The 20464-nt window shown below is 40.6% G+C and overlaps 1 protein-coding gene across 1 annotated transcript; it reads right to left on the bottom strand.

Annotated features, from left to right (window-relative positions):
• Nucleotides 1-37: 37 nt before the first annotated feature.
• man1b1 (mannosidase alpha class 1B member 1) lies at nucleotides 38-20240 on the bottom strand. Its single transcript, XM_022752227.1, has 14 exons — nucleotides 20052-20240; nucleotides 19092-19211; nucleotides 17071-17179; nucleotides 13431-13549; nucleotides 12414-12544; nucleotides 12229-12335; nucleotides 11402-11581; nucleotides 11109-11257; nucleotides 9213-9401; nucleotides 6408-6598; nucleotides 5235-5355; nucleotides 4003-4197; nucleotides 3616-3747; nucleotides 38-2870 (listed from the first exon to the last, which is right to left on the bottom strand). Exons 2-14 carry the CDS (start codon nucleotides 19194-19196, stop codon nucleotides 2664-2666), a joined length of 1935 nt encoding a protein of 644 aa, XP_022607948.1. The 5' UTR covers nucleotides 19197-19211; nucleotides 20052-20240; the 3' UTR covers nucleotides 38-2663.
• Nucleotides 20241-20464: the final 224 nt, after the last annotated feature.

Raw genomic sequence — 20464 nt, 5'->3', positions numbered from 1 at the left:
CACCCCTCCCCCACCCCCACCCCATCCCCATCCCCATCGAAACAAACCAAATCAACCCATCACTATCCTCATAAAACAAAAGCTTCACAGTTCATTAAATCTGCTGCTTGGCAACAACCAAGTTCAGCTGTGTCCCATGTAGAGACTGGTGTTGCATTCATGTCATATGGGAGAAACAGCTGTTTTTTTTTTAGTTATATTTTTAGGGCATTTTTGCCTTTATTCAGACAGTATGGTGAGAGATAGACAGGAAATTCAGGAAGAGAGAGAGAGAGGGGATGACATGCAGCTAAGGGCCACGGGTTGGAATCGAACCCATGGCCATGCTGTAAGACTAAGCTTATGTGGTGTGCACCACCGAGGCACCCCAGAAACAGCTGGTTTGTTGTAGCTAAATATACCTGCCAGACTTGAGTATTTAGTAGGATTGTTACTTTAGCAGCAGCACATCATTCCCCACACCTGACACTTCCTTGTTGATGACATCAGAGACCATGACCTGGCTGCTGGCCACTGTGCTGCAATCATGTTTAACAAGTGTACAATGGACAAACTGTCTGTTACTGTCATTAAACAGTGAACTGCAGGACTTCATGCCAATTATTAGATAAAGATTTATTTAGACTTTTTCAAGTTTTGAATCAAAGCAATGTAACAAGAAGATAATTTATAAGGAGGGGCTGATCTGAACCAAATGTGTCATTTTAAAGTGCGATAATGGCCATTATTGTGGTAACAGGACATTTTCTGGAAAAGCAATTAAATAGTTTATCAATAAAATAACCTGACAAGGAACTTCATTAACAGTCCTGCTTATGAATTCGTAACATTACCCACTATGACCTAATCCAACCAGAAGTAAATGATATCTGCCTCACTGTTAATAGAAGTGGTAGAAAGTTTAAGTACTTGAGTACTTGCCACCTTATATCTCTACAGCATTAAGACTTTGAGTGTGAAACACACAGTACGTTCAGCTTGTAGCTGCATTTTAAAAAAACTGTCAAACAGTATTTCATATTAGCTCGGACCGTAGCCCACTACAGTAGCTCGGTAATGGCGAGGGTTAGTCAGCGCTGACATGAGCCAAACAGACTAATTCAAATTCAGACTGAAATGCTCTGGCTGGATTTTGTGTGGAGCTGTACACTGGAGCCTCAAGTGTTTCTTAGTGAGCTTATTTTAAAGAGCTTATACACTGTAATTAACGGCTTTATTGAATAATTTACAAAGACACTGCTGTACAGTTCTAGGACAATTCTGGGTTGCAAAGGTGCATCTGCCTTTAAAATGAGCCAACAGTACTTCAACCCTTAATACATTTAGCTCATAATGATTCAGCACATTTACTCAAACTAGAATTATGTCTCCACAATAACACGTGTGTTCTCAAGATATCCTGTTCACAAGGCCAAAATCCTGTTTTGCAAGGAAACTGTGACCTTGACCTTTGGCCACCAAAATCCAATCCGTTCATCCTTTAGCCCACGTGAATGTTTGTGCCAAATTTGAAGTTCCCTCAAGGAGTTACTGAGATATCGTGTCCACGAGAATGGGACGAATGGACGAAATGGCTGGATGCGAATGCTGCTTCCTCCACTGATAAACAGTGAGACCAGAAAATCTCAACAAGATGACAAATTGAGATCATAATTTACCATATATGTTTCAACTGTTTCATCTGTAGTTGCAGACTCTTCCACAGAACATGACTGGTCAGTGTTTTCTCCTTGAGCTGAAGGGACTGAACAGGATTTTCATGCTGTAAAAATCCCCCCATGTCCTGTATGACATGAATGCAACCCGGCACAGCAAACATAAATGGTGGCACGCTTATGCCCCCTCAGGAAGCTTCAGCATCTGAGAATAGCTCTAGCACTTAATCACTATATACAGTGCGATGAGGAATTAGCTGTTTCCTCTTTTCCCTGCAGGAGTCACACCCAAACACAAACATGTGAGCAGAGCGTCAGGGTCCAGGTGCAGCAGGCAGTGGTTGGTTTCAGTTCAGACAGCTTGCGGCTGCTGTCAGGGAACATGTTGCTACGAAGGCAACCAGCCTCCTGTCACACCAAGCACTAGGGTCAGGCCCCCAGATACTGGCTTTGTGTCACAGTGGATTACATTCTGTTTCACAAACCTCTCCTCTGTAATAACAATACAAAGCAGGGTAAATGTTTATATGGATTTTTTTCTGGCGCGGCCATTTTTGTTAGAAATTGAACATGATGAACTATTAGCAAAATAGAAGCTATGAGGAGCTTTAAACTGAAAATATTCAACCCAGCCTTCAGACACATGTATCAGTCCAACTCCTCCCCTCAACATGTGATGAAGACGGCTTCAGTTCAAGTCAAGTGTCTCCTCAGTGCTGATGTTATCTGTGTGTTGAAGAGGACAGAAAGAGTCCTCTGCTTCTCCAGCATGAACTCTGTGACCTCCAGAAATCCACACAACAAAATGACTCATAACAAACAAAAAGTAAAGAGGCTTTTTCCATCTGTGTTGTTTTGGAGTTCTCTCACTGAGACAGAAGAGACGAAGCTATCATCAACCCTGAGAAGTTCTGTTGTGTTTATATGTGCCATTTGAATTCCTGTGTGTGTGTGTGTGTGTGTGTGTGTGTGTGCGCGCGCGCGCACGTGCGTGCATGCGTGCGTGCATCATGCAGTGGAAGGCCATATGGGCAGAGGATGAGCTTCAGTGTTGAAGACATACTGGTCTAGGCTGATCAGGTTGGGGTCGTCTGAGAAGAGCAGGTACAAATATTTCAGGGTCTCCCCCAGGAAGAAGCTCTCCATCTTGTCCCGGGGGCTCGGGTAGTCTGGGTCACGCACGTTATTGATGGAGGTGTAGCCACCGGAGGAAACCTGAAACACACAGCAACACAATCTGTTCACCATATTCTACAACATAAACCTAGTAGATTTTTTTTTATTTATTTATTTATTTTTTTAAAATTGAATCACAATTACAACTAGGGTTGAAAATACATAGGAGATAAGATTCGCAATGTAAAGCAGTTTTATGTCTAAGTCTATGATTGGCTGCTGAATAATGGCACACTGGAAAAGACGTTCTGTGAGCCATTAAAAACCAGTTTACAAAGCTGGGGAGTGATGTCATTAAAGCATTTTTTTTTGTTTAAACAGCGTTTTGTTACACATGAATACACTTGGTCATATGATTAAACTCACTTTCACACTCTGTAGTTTCCTTCTTTCCAGAAGTTTCTCACTCTTTTATTTGGTAGGCAAACTTGCTAAAGAGGAAGTGATTCTGTGGGTAACTGCTGCTGCCATGACAGAGATCTATTTTAGCACCAGGCTCTGTGACTGACTACAGCGCCCTTATGTGACCGTTTGTTTGTTCACTCTCAACATGGACAAAAGTATAATTAGCATCTTATTTGGACATTACTATATGATATATTGTATATGATCATATATTACATAAAATAAAATATTATATATATACACACTACACAACTCTGAGTCTTGCCACATTCAGAAATACTCAGATGTTACTTAACCTTTTCATGTTAGGGACCTGAGACCACCTAAGACACTGATCCTCAAGAGACAGACCAGCGAAGACACCCTTCATTTCACCAACCTTGGTGTACTTGTCAAAGTTTTTGAGAATCTTCCAACCCCAGTCCCGGTACTTGTGGTCCTTGGTAAACCTGTACAGGTAGAAGAGACTCTCTGCCGTCTCTGGTCGCAGGAGGTTGTGTCTGTCTGCCAGCTGTCACAGAGGATACAAAACAGACACAGACAATACACAATTTTAATATCTGCTTGATCTTATCTTATCTTCCTAAACCTTTGCAGGATTGTTTATTGTCACATTTTTGCATTTTACTGTGGAGTATTTTCTCAAATACGTCTACCATCAGTCCAAAGTTTGTCCCCGGACATTTAGGCAATGCCCCTCTCCAGAATGACATGAAATGAGTTTGTAGGTACAGGACTCTACATCTACAATTCTGTCTCTACGTACCTTCACTTCGATGTCCCGGGTGCTGCCCTGATGCATGTTGAAGTGGACTATCTCTGGACTGAGGCCTGTCTCCATCTGGACATACATCTGGTAGCAGGTCTCCATGAGCTGTCTGGCCAGATCCATGTGATCAGCAGGCAGGCCGTTGTGAGCACCGAGGGCCAGAGTGCCCGGCAGGAAACACACGAGATGATCCTGAGTTAACACACAGCCATGTTAAAGATAGACTGACATGAAGAATGAGTTTAGACATGAATATAGTTTCATCTCTGTAGCTTCCTGGCTGATTAGTTATCTTCATTTGTGAGATGAATAACACACACCCCAGAGAGTCCAGATTTTGTTGTTGTAACTTTCTTTAAAACATGTTTTCAAAAGTGTGAGTTGAACAAGTTTACAACATCTCACACCTTTTCCACTTTGATGTAGCTGTATAAGAATGGGTCAAATGTGCTTTGTCATGGTTTCAATTCAATTCTATTTGTATAGCGCCTAATCATAAAATACATTATCTCAAGGCACTTTACACAGTAAGGATAAGACCTTACTCAATTTTATAAAGTGAGTAAGTAAGTCAGTCAGTCAGTAAGTCAGTCAGTCAGTCAGTCAACAAGTGGTCCAGTCCAGGAAGTTGCTGGGTTGTGGATGAATGACCAGCTTCAGTAAACAACAGAGTGGAATGTGGAGTGATCAGTGAGTGTAGAGGTATTTGATGACTGTCAATAGCAGATGAATGATGATCTGTGAGGGATTTAACGGCCTCACTCGTGTTGCTCCGTGTCGCTCCTGCTGACCTGCTCTCACTCCCTCCTCCAAACTGAACGAGGAGATAAAGGGAAGTGTCTCACGGTGGCGCGCTACGTGGACAAACAGGTGAGCGCCCTGTGGTCGACGTTGTTTCTGGGGTGTGTACATAATGTGGTGACATCCAGGCTGTTATAATACATGTATGATCCATTCAGTCTTCTTTTTTTGTACTAATTATTTGATATTGATTTCCCTTGTTCAATGGTATAGTTATCTTTGCTTATGTGCTGATGAAGGTGGTTGTCTTGATTGGTAAATGTATTAAATAATCAATGGTGATGGTCAGGTACAGATTTGTATGTTTCATGTAAAACCCCCCCAACTCCCCACCCACACACACTACTTCACACTAGTTTGCCATTTACTCAAAGACATACTGTATATTCTAATCTTTCAACACCAATTTATCTGCTGCTGTTACTGACCATTTTAGGGCTGAACTGTCCATGTGAGAGCTCTCCAACGAAGGTCAGGCCGTTAGGAGAAGACTTTTGCAACAGGTTCTTCTTTACACCCTCTATTGCCTGCAGGTAGTCCTCCAAGAGCCTTAACACACACACACACACGTAAAATGGTAATAAAGGGTTAACACCATAGATTATGTCTCAGTCATTTGGTTCCAGCTTCTGAATATGAAGATTTGCTGCTTTTCTTTCTCGTATCTGATAACAAACCAAATCTCTTTGGGTTTTGGACTCATGTTGAGCAAAACAAACATTCTGAAGATGTCACCTAAGGCTCTGTCAAAATGTAGTGCGCTTTTCTTCACTAGTTTCTGCACTTCATAAACAGAAAAGTTTCAGTTAGATGGAAATAAAGTCAATGGCGACTGTGGAAAAAACAAAGCCGGGTGTTGTAGGTTGCTGTGCAAACACGAAAACATGGCACAGAGTAGTGCTGACCAATGAATCGTATTTTCATCGTCATTGTGAAATGAACATGTGCAATAAACACATCACAAATGAAAAGCTACATTTCAACTTCTCTCATCCACTGCCGATTGTTTTACACAACTACAGCACGCTAACATTAAGACTGAGAGTGAACTATTGTGAACAAGCTAAAAAGAAAGCTTTCTGTAGCTACAGGCTGAGATAGCCTTTCATATCCGGACTCTGAGCTCTGCAGCAGTTCCTCCCTCCTCATGGTTTCTGCTCTGATTTGCATTGTCAGCTGTGAGACCTGACATAGACAGGTGTGTGTCTTTACACATCATGTCCAATCAACTGAGTTTACCACAGGTGGACTCCAATCCAGGTGTAGAAACATCTCAGAGATGATCGAGAGAAATGGAGGAACCTGAGCTACATTACAGCAAAATGTCTGAATACTTATGTCAATGTGATATTTCACTTTTTCCTTTTTAATAAATTAGCAAAAAAATTCTAAAATTGTTTTCACTTTGTCATTATGGGCTAAAATTATTATTTTTTATCATAGCTTAAAGCTACAAAATAACAAAATGTGAAAACAGAGAAGGGGTGTGAGGACTTTCTGAAAGCTCAGTTAATACTGTGTGTGTGTGTGTGTGTGTGTGTGTGTGTGTGTGTGTGTGTGTGTGTGTGTGTGTGTGTGTGTGTGTGTGTGGTGCGACTCACTGGTCCTCCTTCTTGCCTCCCTGGATCCACTGCTTCAGCAGGTATTCATAGTAGCTGTCGGCTCTGGCTCCCAGTGTGTAGATGCCTTGATGGGTGAACTGTCCGTTGTTTGTATTGATGAACATGGGCACGAGACCATCCAGCTTGCCATCTAGCTTGTGGACCTGATTCATAACCTCAGCCACCGCAGCCTGGAAAATCAAGGCCAGAGGTCAAAATGAGTGAAGCTATTTTATTTATTTTAATGACTCAAAGAACAAATTCCTAAATTACAAGAAAATTGATTTTAAATGTCAAACCCACACATTTAACAAATTATATTTCTGCTATACAGATTCAAAAATAAAAAAGTGTCTCTGAAATATCTTACTGTGTGAGCACCTGACATTTAGAAAATTGTGATTCCGTGCACGTTTTCTTTAAAACTAATTTGGTCAAAACAAAACACACCTCTCCAACTAAACAAGCCCTGTTGCACAGTATGAACCCACAAACTAGCAAAAAAAACCAAACAGTCTTGCATAAAGGTGATGGAGAAATATGTTGCCATTTTGGTGCATATGTTTATTTCAAGACTCTGTTCTACATTAGAGGAGTAATTATTGGCACAGCTACTCACTGTATATGGAGAGGAATAAAACTGTCTAAGAAGATAATTTTTATGCTGCATTCATACATTGTGTACAGTTTTCTCTGCACCTCTCTGTTCTTGTAGATTAGTGTTAAATCTTACAGAGAAAAATTAAGGTTAGAGACAGTTACTGCATGTCCATGTTGCATAGATGGGTGTGTGATCTGAGGGGTTGAGAGTGAAACCCTGTGCATATAAGGCCCTTGTTCTGAAGCTCCTGACAAGAATTTGAAAAGAAGCAACAAAGGAATTTGTGTGTATTTCAGGAAATACTGAGAAGAACAAGCATCCAGAAAATTTCTGCTCTTTTTAACATGGAAACACCCAAAAGGAATGGTCACCATCCACTTCCATTTACCAACCACAATCAAACTTTATACATTAAAACCACTGAAGATCCTTTTCACTGTTTCTCTAAGTAACAAAAACGTATTGTGATTATGTAATCATAATGACTGCTGTTTCATTTTGACTATCACAATTTCCCCCAACTTACAGTTCTTAAATATTACTACAATTATTGCAAAGAATGTTTGTTGTTTCTACACTCAGTCATTCTGGCCTGCAGTGATCACACCAGCACTGGGCCGCAGGTTTCATGTGACTAAACATGAATGGGTTATGCTGCTGCAACCAGACTTAAGGTGTAAGGTGACTGGGTTTCGACTGTTCAAGTGACAAGACTACAGATGACTGGGCGTCTAGCATGTGAAACACATTGCCTGAGAATTCCTTGCCCACAGAATCAGTCTTTTTTTTTCCACGTCCTCTCAAAACTTGCTTTTATGGGGAATTGGTGCAGCTCTTTGGACTAAGGCAGGCACGTACCATGTTAACAAGACTTCTTGGGTCTGAATGTGGCCCATCTCTTGTGACCCACGAAATTATTAGCCTGAAGTTGACAGCTAGCCACAGCCCGATGGGAGAGGTGACCATGGCTGCTGCAAGGCAATGAAAGCAGCAGCTGATATCATACCCAAAAAGTATCAATGCATAAAAGATGAAACTAGAAGTTCTCCAGTTCTGTGGGGGGCTCCCGATGCTAGCAGCCCTGTGGGACTCTAATGCTAATGACACACAGATCCTGATCACTGAAGGAGCAAAATATGATGGTGCTGCCAGAGGAAAGACTGCAGTGCATTCAAAGTATTCAGACCCCTTCACTTTCTTCACATTTTATGCTGCAGCCTTATGCTAAAATCATTTAAATTCATCAATCTTCACTCAACAGCCCAGGATGACAAAATGAAAACAGAACTTTAGAAATGTTTGCAAATTAATTAAAAAGGAAAAACTGAAATTTTACATTGTTCATTGGGGCTTTGTCACCTTCAGCTGTAATTCATCAGCCTCAGTTCTGTGTTCTGCTTAATGCAGGGCTGATACAATTACTGATTGAATCTGAGTGACAGGAACAGCCAAGTTCATACTGCATATCAGTTTTAGAACAGCACCTACAGATCAAAGTGGCATCTGCCACAATCCTATGAGAGAAAAACATATTGGCATCAAATATTGCCAAAGTACGGCCGTTCCTAATCTATAAAAATGCTGAAAACTGTATTAATGCTTTTATTTCAAATAGATTCGATTATTGCAATGCTCTTTTCACTGCTCTTCCAAAGCTATCAATTGAAACACTCCAGTTTCAATGCTCTTAATGGTCTGGGACCAGCAGATTCACACAGCATATTCTCTGTGGTTTTACTATCCTTCACAAGCCCTCAGGTCTTCTACTGCCAGGCTTTTCAACACACACAGTTTTACACACAAGAAATTAGGCAGTGCAGCGTTTCTTAACTATGATCCAAAACTATGGAAAACCCTGCCAAGAACTATAAGAGATGCTCAGTGATCATTTTTAGTTGGCAGCTGAAAACCTATTTACTTAACTTTGCTTTTAATTAATTCTCTCATATTTTACTATTCTTACTGGTTTCGGTTTTTATTTTCATTTACATAATTTATCATCTACTGTGTTTCTATTGTCTATTTCCATTCTCCTTCAATTTACCCTTGCTCAATAAATAAAGTTTAAATAATGTTTATTATTATAATTATGATCAAGTGGTGTCAGCAATAGTACAGATGGAAAGCTGAGCCTAATGCCAATCTTAAAATTTGCAGGGCACACCCTGGATCTGCACGGTTGTATCTCTTGGTCAGTTGGTCACCTCATACTGTGGATCCTGGGTGAGGCGGCTGAGCTCTCTGAACTCCAGCTGGATGCTTGTAACCTCAGCCACAGTGCTGTCTGAGGTCCAGCGGGGGGGGTGGGCTGTACCTTTCCCAATGTTCACATCAGAGTAGGGGATCTTGGATGGGGTGTTGAAGGCTGGCATCAGCCTGGAGCCGATGTCTTTCTGTGGAGGAAGACCACAGATTGATTGATTAACTGACTGACTGATTAATTGCTTGATTGACTGACTTCAGTGGAAATTTGTCTTTGCCTTCTCCCAAAGAAAGAACAATAAAAAATACATACAATCCACATAACAAAAGACACCATTAAAAACATACAACACGTACAACATACAATAGTGTAAATGAGCAGGCAGCAGCAGACAGGTTAAATAAATAAATACCAGAGATCAAATTGTATAAGACAACAAAACAAGTAACAAGTGTCCACTGATGCAGTCATTCTGTGTTCAGTGGCCATATGGCATAGGGAATAACAGACTTCTTGTACATGCTCCGGCTGATCCTTGGGGCCCTGAATCGACAGCCAGATGGAAGCAGTTCAAACTCTTAGAGTAGTGGGTGTGAGGTTTAGCCTTCCTGTGAACAGCACCGTCACATATATTGCAAATTTGTTTTTGTGCTCGGGGTGTCTTGGACCAACAGATGCACTTGTTCATCAGAGTGTGGTGAGGATGTCTGCTGTCTTACCTTCAAAACACAGCTCCGCTCGCTAACTACAGCTCCTCTAGTCTGTGACCGTCTGTGTACACAGCAGTCTTCAGTGTGATGGGCTATTACTCATGATGTGTAACCAATCAGATGGTGCTGTGGACAGGACACTGCTTCAGACCACAGAGTGTTGACCACAGACAGGGACAGGCGGCTACATTAGAGCGGAGGTAGTCTATCGGTTGAAAAATGATACCAAAATGCAGAGTATTGCAGCCAATAATTGGCTGATCCCTACTCGAAATAAAGCACTGCTGCTGCTGCAAAAAAAAAACTTTTTATTTCCTAGGCAAAATCACTGAAGAGGAATTGATTCTGTGGGTATCTGTTGCTGCTCAGACAGAGATCTATTTTTTTTTAGATTAAAAGAATAAAAAACATTATCAAAATAATCTGGCAGGCCAGATATTATTGCTAGCGGGCCAGGTTTGCAAACCACTGAAATATGCTCTAAAGCTTTGAAAGCACAACAGGAGTTACAGCAGGGTTTTCAAACGGCCAGCTATTAAAGAATTTCCAGCCGGCTACTCTTTCCCTCCCGACGTCCCGTGACTCTCAGAGAAATGTAGATTTTTAACCTGAAACTGCATTATCATGTTTTTACTGTTTTAATCATGTCCGTTTGTTTTTGAGAGGAGAAAATCTCTGTAGATCAGTTGTTAAAAAAACAAACAAACACATATTTCCCCTCAACTCTGAATCTGGTCTGCAGAATCCCTCTGCCCGTGTGTTTGTGTGTAGGCGCTGCACACAGACACACACACGCACGCATATGGGGCATCACGGCAGAGCGGTGATGTGAAGCAAGATTACCCCAGTTCATGTGAACTACGCTCATAGTTACTGTAAGTAAGTGCAATAAAAGCTTCGCAAATAAAAAAGCAAAACTCTATCCATATACCTGTTCAACTAGAACCAGATATTTTAATCTGCTCTGTCTGTCCACAGTAACAAGCACAGCACGCTAGTAGATACTTTTTTGAGAAATTTGTTTTCCTTTTTATTGTATTTTTCTTTTTATACTACAGTAGGCCAAGCTTACCATCTTTACTTTAAATAAAATAAATATAGAAGGACTACAGCCCTATGTACTGTATATGTGATAGACACATTTGTTCCTTATGTGGCCATGAATGAGAGCGTGTGTGTTGACTCACAGCTTTGTCTAGGAACAGCGTGTCTCCAGTCAGATGGTAGGTACTCAGCAGGCCTCCCAGGATGCGGATGGTGCTCTCAAACAAGTTGACATCTACATTCTTGTTGAATGTGAGCTCTGCTGTCACCCATGCCTTTGCTTCTTCAAATTCTGCAACACAACAGCAACATTTTATGAATAAACACAGAAAAAGTGGTTGCTAAAGTGGTTTGAGAAAGTTTTAGAGATGTTTTTCAGAGCAACCTTTTAAGCATTCAGGAGATTGGATTTTTAGTTTTGGAAGGGACAGCCTACCCTCTTTAAGCCCCAGGATCCACATGGTGTCCAAGGCATCAATAAGCGTCAAACCCAGTCCAAACCACTCGCTGTAAGACTTGGAGATGGGCCTGAGCTCATCATGGCCCCAAGCAAAATCTTTATATCCCTTCCACGCATGTCTGAAAGCTTCCCGCACCTCCTCCAGCCAGCTGGCTTCTGGAACACACAACACAGACAAGATGCCTGTTTAGTAGCTCATCGTTGTCTATAGATTGACTCAGAAACAAATGATTTCTGGGGATGAAATTCTTACACACTAAAGTGGATATTAGATTTTATGGTTAGTCTCAAACACAGACAAGCCACTTACGCCGGCAACACACTGCCTGTGTTGTGTGTGCGTGTGTGTTTACACCGGCTGCTCAACAGAGTTTACAGGTTACTGGAATGCTGACAGAAATTACCTTTAACATGTCTCTGTCTTCATGTGCAGCTGCTAAAATGGTTAAAAAATATATTTATATTTATTTATTTATTTCTTAATTTCTGTATCATATTCAGATTCAGCCTAGACAGAGACAACCATAGTGGAAGGTGTCAGTTTTATGTAATGTTGCTGATATGATGTCACTATGACATCAACAGCTCTTTTCTCTGTCTGTTTTTGCTGGGAGACATGTCACATGTTAAAAATAGGTGAGGTGGCAAATATCTGTATAACACAACGCAGCTATGTCTCACACAGGCAGTGTGTCCGCTCTAGCGGCCTCGCACACGCAATGCATCCAGTGTATTTTGTTATAAGTGCTAAATTAAAATTGCTGATTCATAATTTACACAGAAAGTGGTAAAACAGCAGATACCTGAGTCTTTAGACGATTTGGCCTCTGGGTTGGCAGGTAAATCCTCCTTCTCCCGGTCCTTGGTGCCCTCTGTGGCATGCTCAGTGTCGATCACTGCTCCATGCCAGCTGAAAGCCACAGCTGGATTTAGAAATAAACATACGTGACACATCTAACTTTGGTTGTGATCAAACTCCAAGTCTCACCTGATGACTCCCTCCTCCTCCCCTTCTCTCTTGCCACCAGCTGGCTTGTCCTCAGCCACTGTACTTGAAGCGTTTTCTTTCTTCTGAAGACGGTGAAGAATGGGCGGTCCTCTCTTATTGGACAATTTCCTCTATGACATAAACAAGAAACTTATTTTACCATTTAAAACTTCAAATAATGTGAGCAAGTTACTAAGAAAGGAAAGCAGATTGTTATGGGTACATTCCTAATATCTGTATTTCAAATACTATATAATATTATATTATTAACGCCCCTTTCAACTTTGGCTGAGTGACCAGTCAAGTCATTCATAAACTAGCCACATTAAATTGAGCTCTAACAAAATGAATGATAATCTATTCCAGCCTCCCATTTTGATAAAAGTGAGGTGACTTGATATTCAAAATAACTGTTTTGTAATCTTTCTCTTTCTTTCTTTCTTTCTTTCTTTCACCTCATCCAGATACACATCAGTGACAGTATTGTTTACTATCCTCTCCAGTTTTAAACATATTATATATCATAACTCACACTTCTCTTCAGATCCCCTTGAGTTTTTAATTTTGTTATGTTGCAGCTTTATGCTAAAAAAAACATTTTTCCCTCATCCATCTACACTCAGTACCCACTATGACAAAAACACTGAACTTTAGAAAAGGAAAAACTGAAATATCATTGTGACAGGTGCCTGCCATTTTTTCTTGATCATCTCTGAGATGTGGAGTCCACCTGTGGTAAACTCAACACATCTGTCTATACAACAAGGTCTCATAGCTGACAACGCAGATCAGAGCAGAGACCATAAGGAGGAAGGAACTGCCTGCAGAGCAAAGCGACAGGATTGTGTTGAGGTTCACATGAGGGGAAGACTACAAAAGATTTCTGCTGCATTTTATGTTCCAGAGAGCACAGTGGCCTCCATCATTACATGGAAGAAGTTTGGAAAAACCTTGTGGTCCACAACCTTTAGAAACCTGGTGATAACCTTCAGAGAACAGAAGAAGGGAGATAAAGACCTGGGATAGTTGCTCTGGCAGAGCTGGATGTCCGTGTTTGACAGGCTCAGGCAGCACATGAGGGATGACGGGCTTCAGGACGCTGTTACTGTCTGTGTCTTGCTCTCCATCTGTAAGGCCTCAACACACACATCAAAAGACTTTGCATGAAACCATTACTGAAGGAACTCATCACACTGATCCATAATACTTTTGTATGCAAACCCTCGGGCCCCTCTGGGCAAATTCCATATTCTGTTGATTTGTTGATTTTTGAACTGAAAACTTCTGCAGCAAACACATTAAAATCTGCCAGCAAACGTGCACTGCACAATGCACTGTTACTTATTTCATGGCCATACTGGAAATAGGAAAAACAAACGGTAATTTGAGTTTGGGCACACTACCGAGTCAGTGCTTAGTAATTAACGAGATAAACCTTCCTCCAGGTCTTTTGCAGTCTTATGGAAGTTTTGCTTTGCACAGCGGATGTGCAGTTTCCTCTGTAAGTTGTCTTGATCTTCCACAATTCCCCCTCACTGCCATTTCTTAATGACATTTTGAAGAGTAGAAATTTCAACGTGGAAGCACTTTGATTACTTGTTATAGCCTTTCTGCTTTGTAGGCATCAAATTGCTTCTTTTGCTTCTTCTTTTTCAGATCCTCACAAAATTGTCGGGATCCCATTGTTGAGTGTGGAACTGTCAGCTGACATTTCCTAATGACAATTCTTGACCTGCATTTGGCCAGGAACACACTGGATGCGTGGCTGAGCGTGGCGGCTGATGTCACTGAGCTGCTGCAGCTCTGTCTCTCTAAATAGAGTTTGCAGCAGGTTACTGGAATGTTGGATTTCTTCTAATTAATTAATTTCTGATTTATTTTTGACAGAAAACGTGACTAAAATGTCTCTGTCTCCGCATGTAGCTGTTACATTGGTTAAAAAATATATCTATATTTTATCATGTCTATATCATATTTAGATTCAGACTAAACCTAACAACTATGGAAGGTGTCAGTTTTATGTAATGTTGCTGGTATGATGTCCATGTGACATCAACGGGTCTTTTCTCAGTCTGTTTTTGCTGGGAGACGCACGCGGGAGAGGTTGAATCTCTAGATCACGCCACACAGCCGCTACATGATAGAGGCGCGTTTTGCGCGCCTGTCCACAGTCGGTGTGTCCGCTCTAATCCGTTAACATGGGCACCTTAATGAAAATCATCACGTAATATAATCTAGATATTTGCATCTCCCGGCAAGAATAGAGAAAATACTGCTGATGTGTTGACAGCATACTAGCAACATCACATAAAACTGACAGCTTCCACTAAAGTTGTCTATGTCTAGGCTGAATCTGATTATGATACAGACATGGAAAAATTTTAATATATTTTTTAACCATTTTAGCTGGTGCATGAAGACATTTTAGTGACATTTTCTGTCAAATCTAAATCAGAAATTAATTAATAATGAGGAGAAATCCAACGTTCCAGTAACCTGCAAACTCTATGTAGAGAGACAGAGCTGCAGCAGCAGAGACGCAGCCGGTGTGAACACACACGCCCGATTGTCAGCAGCAGGTCAGTAACGTCAGGTGCCACGCTCACGCCACACATCCAGTGTATTTCCGGCCTTACAACATCTAGTGAGTCTATCCAGGCATAATGAGTTGTTGAAGTTGTGACACTTCATAAACAGAGAGATGCAAAGGCCACAAATCCTTTTTTTCTTTTTTTTTAAAAATTAATTTAACAACAAGACTAGGTCAAAACTGAGGCCTGTACTCTTAAGCAGGATTTGAGGTTATTGAGGTAACTTGAGGTTTAACTCTGGGTTTTCAGGCCTAGGATGGTGGCTCACTTGTTACCAGGGTAAATCACCATGGTAAGTCACCACGGTAACTGATGCTGAACTCCTAACCTCCTCATGGCAGGTTAACTTCAGAGGATCAGATGAAAACCTGTCAACAGCCAAACTCAAGACCAATCAGATCACTGGAAAAACTGAGTCATCATTTCTACAGGATCCTGACAGGGACAAAGACTTTACAATAAAGTGATCAATAATTAAGATCAGTAGACAACTATAAATCAGTAGAATAGTTTTGCTATTCCAGACCTTGCATGTGTCCAACTATTCTAGCTTCATTTGAACTGAACACAGACTCTTTAATCCGACAGGATTAAAGATGAAGCTTTTACTCTCTTCTTCATCACCGCAGCTCAGAACAACATGAGGACACTCTGTGACCAGAACTGGAAATAAAAACTAAACCTGTGATGTCTTTGATTAGAACAATGATCCACACACTGTTGAATATTTCCAATATTATAAATTTGATTGATACATTTCAAACATTCCAGTCAGACTGACTCATCAGACATCAACATCATCATCAACTCCTCTACTCTTTTCTTTTTCGCCTCTCTGCAGCTGAAACAGAAATGAACTTTAACTGTTTTATCTGCTTCACATGTTCATACCAGTTTGTTCATCATCAGATGAAAGAGTGAAAATACTCAGTAAGAACACTGTAGGATATATTGTAACACTTATTTACAACATATCCTTAGTCTGACCTTAATAGAAATTATATGTAGAATTTTATTTTATTCATGTGATCATATTGTTTCAATTTCACCTTGTTGAATGTCACTTTTGGACGTGGCTGTAACCAAAATTACTAGCAGGTATCAGTGTTTCTTCTCATATGATATTAAGTTGTTTATTCATGGTTGTGACGATGTTGTTTATAATTAACAACTCCGCCTCTTTCACTTGAACGTGCTCGTACCTGGACAGGTAAACCCAGAGTTAACTGAACCAGGTGATAACCAGCTTCGTAGTACAGGTTATCAGGACAGACAGTGTGAGGTTCAGTTAAACCAGTTAACTAGTTAAGGACTAAGCCCAAATGTCACGTGCTCTACCAGGTGAGCCATCAAGGCCGAGATAGACTATCTTTTTTATTCAGTCTCTCACTCCCACAGAGCACAGCCTTCGTCTGGATCCACAATAGTTTAGTCTTTATTTACTTCAACTCCAGAACGTCACAGACTTTTATTAGAGGCAGGTCTTTATGTCTAACTCCCTCTGTTTGATATGTAGAGTTGGTCATAGTCGTAAGTACGAAGCCTTGTTACCAATGACTTCTTTCTCTCTCTCTCTCCCTCCCTCCCTCTCTCCTGCTCTCTCTGCTCGCTGTGTCTTGTGTTGCGTTCTTCCTCTGCCTCCTTTAGTAATAATGATACATGGAATCAAAGTAGTTTATTTGCTGTAATCGAGGTGAGGCTCAGTTATTGGAAAAGCTCCTCCTCTTCCCTGCAGTTCCTGAGCAGCTGAGAAACCAGAGTGGCTGATGCAATGGTGGAAATATCATCTGTCTGTCAGTCAATCAGTCAGCCCCACTGTTGTGGTCCAGCCAAAAAGAAATGTTCATTTTTAATGCATGTTTTCTTTACTTCTTTTCACTTCCAGCAACAACAAAATATGTAATTTGCCCAAACATCTGCATACAACTGTACACTTACTTGTCTTAACTGCAAACAAGACAAAACACTAATTATCCTACTTGCATTCAACAACCAGAGCTCCTGACAGCGTGCCAGTGGCTCAGACAAAGGACCCCATGGGAGATGTTAAATTTATGGAGCCTTACCTTTGAGGTGTTCAGTGACAGTAGGATAGGAAGAAATTCCACAAATGAACAGAAGGATAAGGAGGAAGAGAATGAGGCTCCGCTGCAGTCTGGACAGTTGCTTCCATTTCTGCAGGCACATAGAAGAGCAGAAGATAGAAAATAATACCAGTTACTACCCAGTACCACAATTTATATACTTTTATATAAATAATGATAAAAATATCAAATTAAATGACATCTCTAGGCTGCCAGGCGTAGGTTGATGTATATGACAATTCCCAGGTAAGAGCAGCACCAAAAGCAACCAACAAATTGCAGGCACTTTGCAGCCTGTACATACAACTAATTATTAAAAATAAACACTCAGCGGACATTTTATTAGGTACATCTGGCTAAAACTAATGAAGTCTAATACAACATCCTCCTTCATGAATGTTGTAATGTTCAGTTTTTAAGAATCTGTTTTAGAGTCACTGATTCCCATGATGAAGGATGTAGTGTGTGGAGTTGTGTTGCATTATACTGAGAGGTGCTCCTTTTTCATTTTTAGCCTACATTCATTGCTATGAATAGCGTGGACAAAATAATAGAAACACCTGGACACCAGGGCGTCATAGACTTTATGTAGCAGTACTTATGTGTTTATATATTGGTTCCAAATACCAGCTATTGGTCTCCTTAATTACTAATAATCAGTATCAGAATCGGCCCTGAAGAAACCACATCGTTTGACCCCATCATTGTTTCTCATGTTAATTACACCACGCTTACTTACTTATTTATGCTATTTGAACATGAGATTATTCACACGCTACTAAAAACACTAGGGATGTCCCGATGAAATTCATCACTTAGAATGGCCAGCCCATTGCTGTGCTAGATTATTCTATCAAAAAACAAATTAAGAACTAATGCTGCACTAAATAGAACTGTGATAGGAGCCATATATAAAATTTTCAGTTAAAGGAATGGAGCAATGGCCCTGCATCATCATATTCTGTTGTAGCACCATCATTCAACCTCTTTACTTGGCTGCTCAATTAATGCATACGTTGTATAAATATTTACTACATGGCAATTACAGAATCATATAGTGTACACATAGTATACAATATGTAAAATAAGTTGCTAAATGCGCTATTTGAAATGGTACCATACAGGGCTGCTCGATTATGGCAAAAATCATAATCACGATTATTTTGATCAATATTGATGTTCACGATTATTCAGCATGATTTCTCATTGCCACAGTGCTCCAAGGTGTGTGAGAGCGCTGTCCCGCCCCTCTCAAAAGTTATTTTTCGGAACTTCTGCATACGGAACAGCGAAAATGCATCATAGACGAATGTCCTAATCAGTAGTGGAGTTGGTGAATGTGCAAGAGAACGTTTATGTTGCAGCAACAAATACGCAATCTGTTTTCCTAATTTCTTCAGTACCAACAACGGAACCCAAATTTGTTGTGAAACAGCACAATAATCGCTTTCTCTCGATTACCATGTTTTTATAATTGTTGGAGGCCAAAATCATAATCAAAAATAAAATTTGGTTAATTGCCCAGCCCTAGTACCATAAGCATACCTAACAATTCTGGAGAGACCCCTGTGCCCTGCTTTCACAAATAGAATACATGTATAATATTTTTTTAAACATACAATATTTAAAATGAAGAAAAATATCATAAGACAGAACAAGCCCAACACTGCTGTGTTGTTGTGAGTCTACAAAATAGCAACTGTTGGGAAATAAAATCAAACTGGACCCAACAATGACACCTGGAGAGCTGATGAAAAAATTATTACAGTTGATGGTAAACTGAATATTTCACAACATCAAACACTCAAGGAGATCATGCATTCTCCAGATCCACAGTGTCTTTTCCTACAGATATACTGACTAGCATCAGCAACTACAGCCAGTGATGGGAAAAGTGGGACACAATAGTGGTGTCCTTTATCAGGTCTTAGCAGGGTGGGAAACCAGAGCACTGTGAAGATGAGAGCAGAAAGGGAAATCCTTCCATGATGCGACCCACTTACCCTCCAGCAGGACTGCCTCCTCCAATGCTTACTGTTATTGTAACTTCCACTTCCTTGTCCAGTAAGGCTTATAGATACATAGTCCTGTCGAGATGGTGGGTGCATGTCTGTAACCCAGCCCTGGAGGAAGACACACATTTAAGTGTAGTGTGAGTGAGAGAGAGATATCTGGTGATGTGACATTAACCCACTTCGAAGCAAGCTAGGGGAACAAGATGCAGCTAGCATGTCAGCCTGGCTTGTGATATGATGACAAACTAGCACCAACCTGTCACACTTTAAGAGCTGAGTATTTAGCTTTATTTAGAGGTTTTGATGCTCGCTTAAGTTGCTGTAACCTAAATCCACACACACACACACACACACACACACACACACACACACACACACACACACACACACACACACACACACACACACAGCCCAGTGGCTGCAGCACACTTAATGCTAAGTAACATGTAGCTGGTTAATGCTGGTCCTTATTCATTCATGGGGAATATAAGCATTTATGTTAGTGGTCAGCACAGTACAGCTAGCTAGCTATATAGCTGTAGCTACACCATACAACGCAAAGTTTAATCAACAGGCTGTCTTAATTAAGAATGTTAACCTTGATGTTAAATTAATATTTATATTCATAGCTTATCCAGTAAATACAAGTTTACAGGAGGTACTGCATACTAATTTACTGTAACCACAGAATAAACATTTTACCTCTCGTACAAGAGGCTAAACTCGTAGCCCCTGTTGACGGCTACCTCGTTTAGGCGTTAATGGATCGAAGTAACGTTTTAGCGGATTCGCAGACTAACTGTGGACCGAGGCATGGCTTGAGGCCTAAAATAACCAATACCACAGGCAAATACTCGGAACACAATTAAAATACGGCAGAAATATTCTTTGAAAAAAATGTTTTCCTGCTGATCTAACGAAAAAAATCAAAACATGTACTGACATTACCTTGAAAAGTCTCCAGCGTTACATATGCCACCAGTCTAATCCACCAACAGTATCAGCGTTTCATTAGCCGTTAGCTCAACGTTAATGAAATAGCCTCGGGGGTCTCTTCATGTCTAAAACACGCATTATTATACAGACGATAAAAAAAATCTGCTAGTTGAATGTAATCCACTTGTAGCTTTGGATGTGATGCTGCTGGCTGACAACAACAAATGATTCAGACACATGCATGCTGCCTTCACTGGTCACCTCGAAATGTGGTAAATACCAGTACTACAGTTGTACAGTACAGTATAGTAGTACTTTGGTCTCTGAATGGTAATGTTTCAAAAGACATTCATTCAAAACACTCCTTTTAGTCATTCTGAAATAGGTAGTATTTTTTCAATTACATTTATTACATCATGTGAAAT

Source organism: Seriola dumerili, unplaced genomic scaffold (genome assembly GCF_002260705.1).
Source record: "Seriola dumerili isolate Sdu_G_001 unplaced genomic scaffold, Sdu_1.0 BDQW01000017.1, whole genome shotgun sequence".
Taxonomy (NCBI): domain Eukaryota; kingdom Metazoa; phylum Chordata; class Actinopteri; order Carangiformes; family Carangidae; genus Seriola; species Seriola dumerili.
This window is presented reverse-complemented; position numbering and strand designations above follow the sequence as displayed.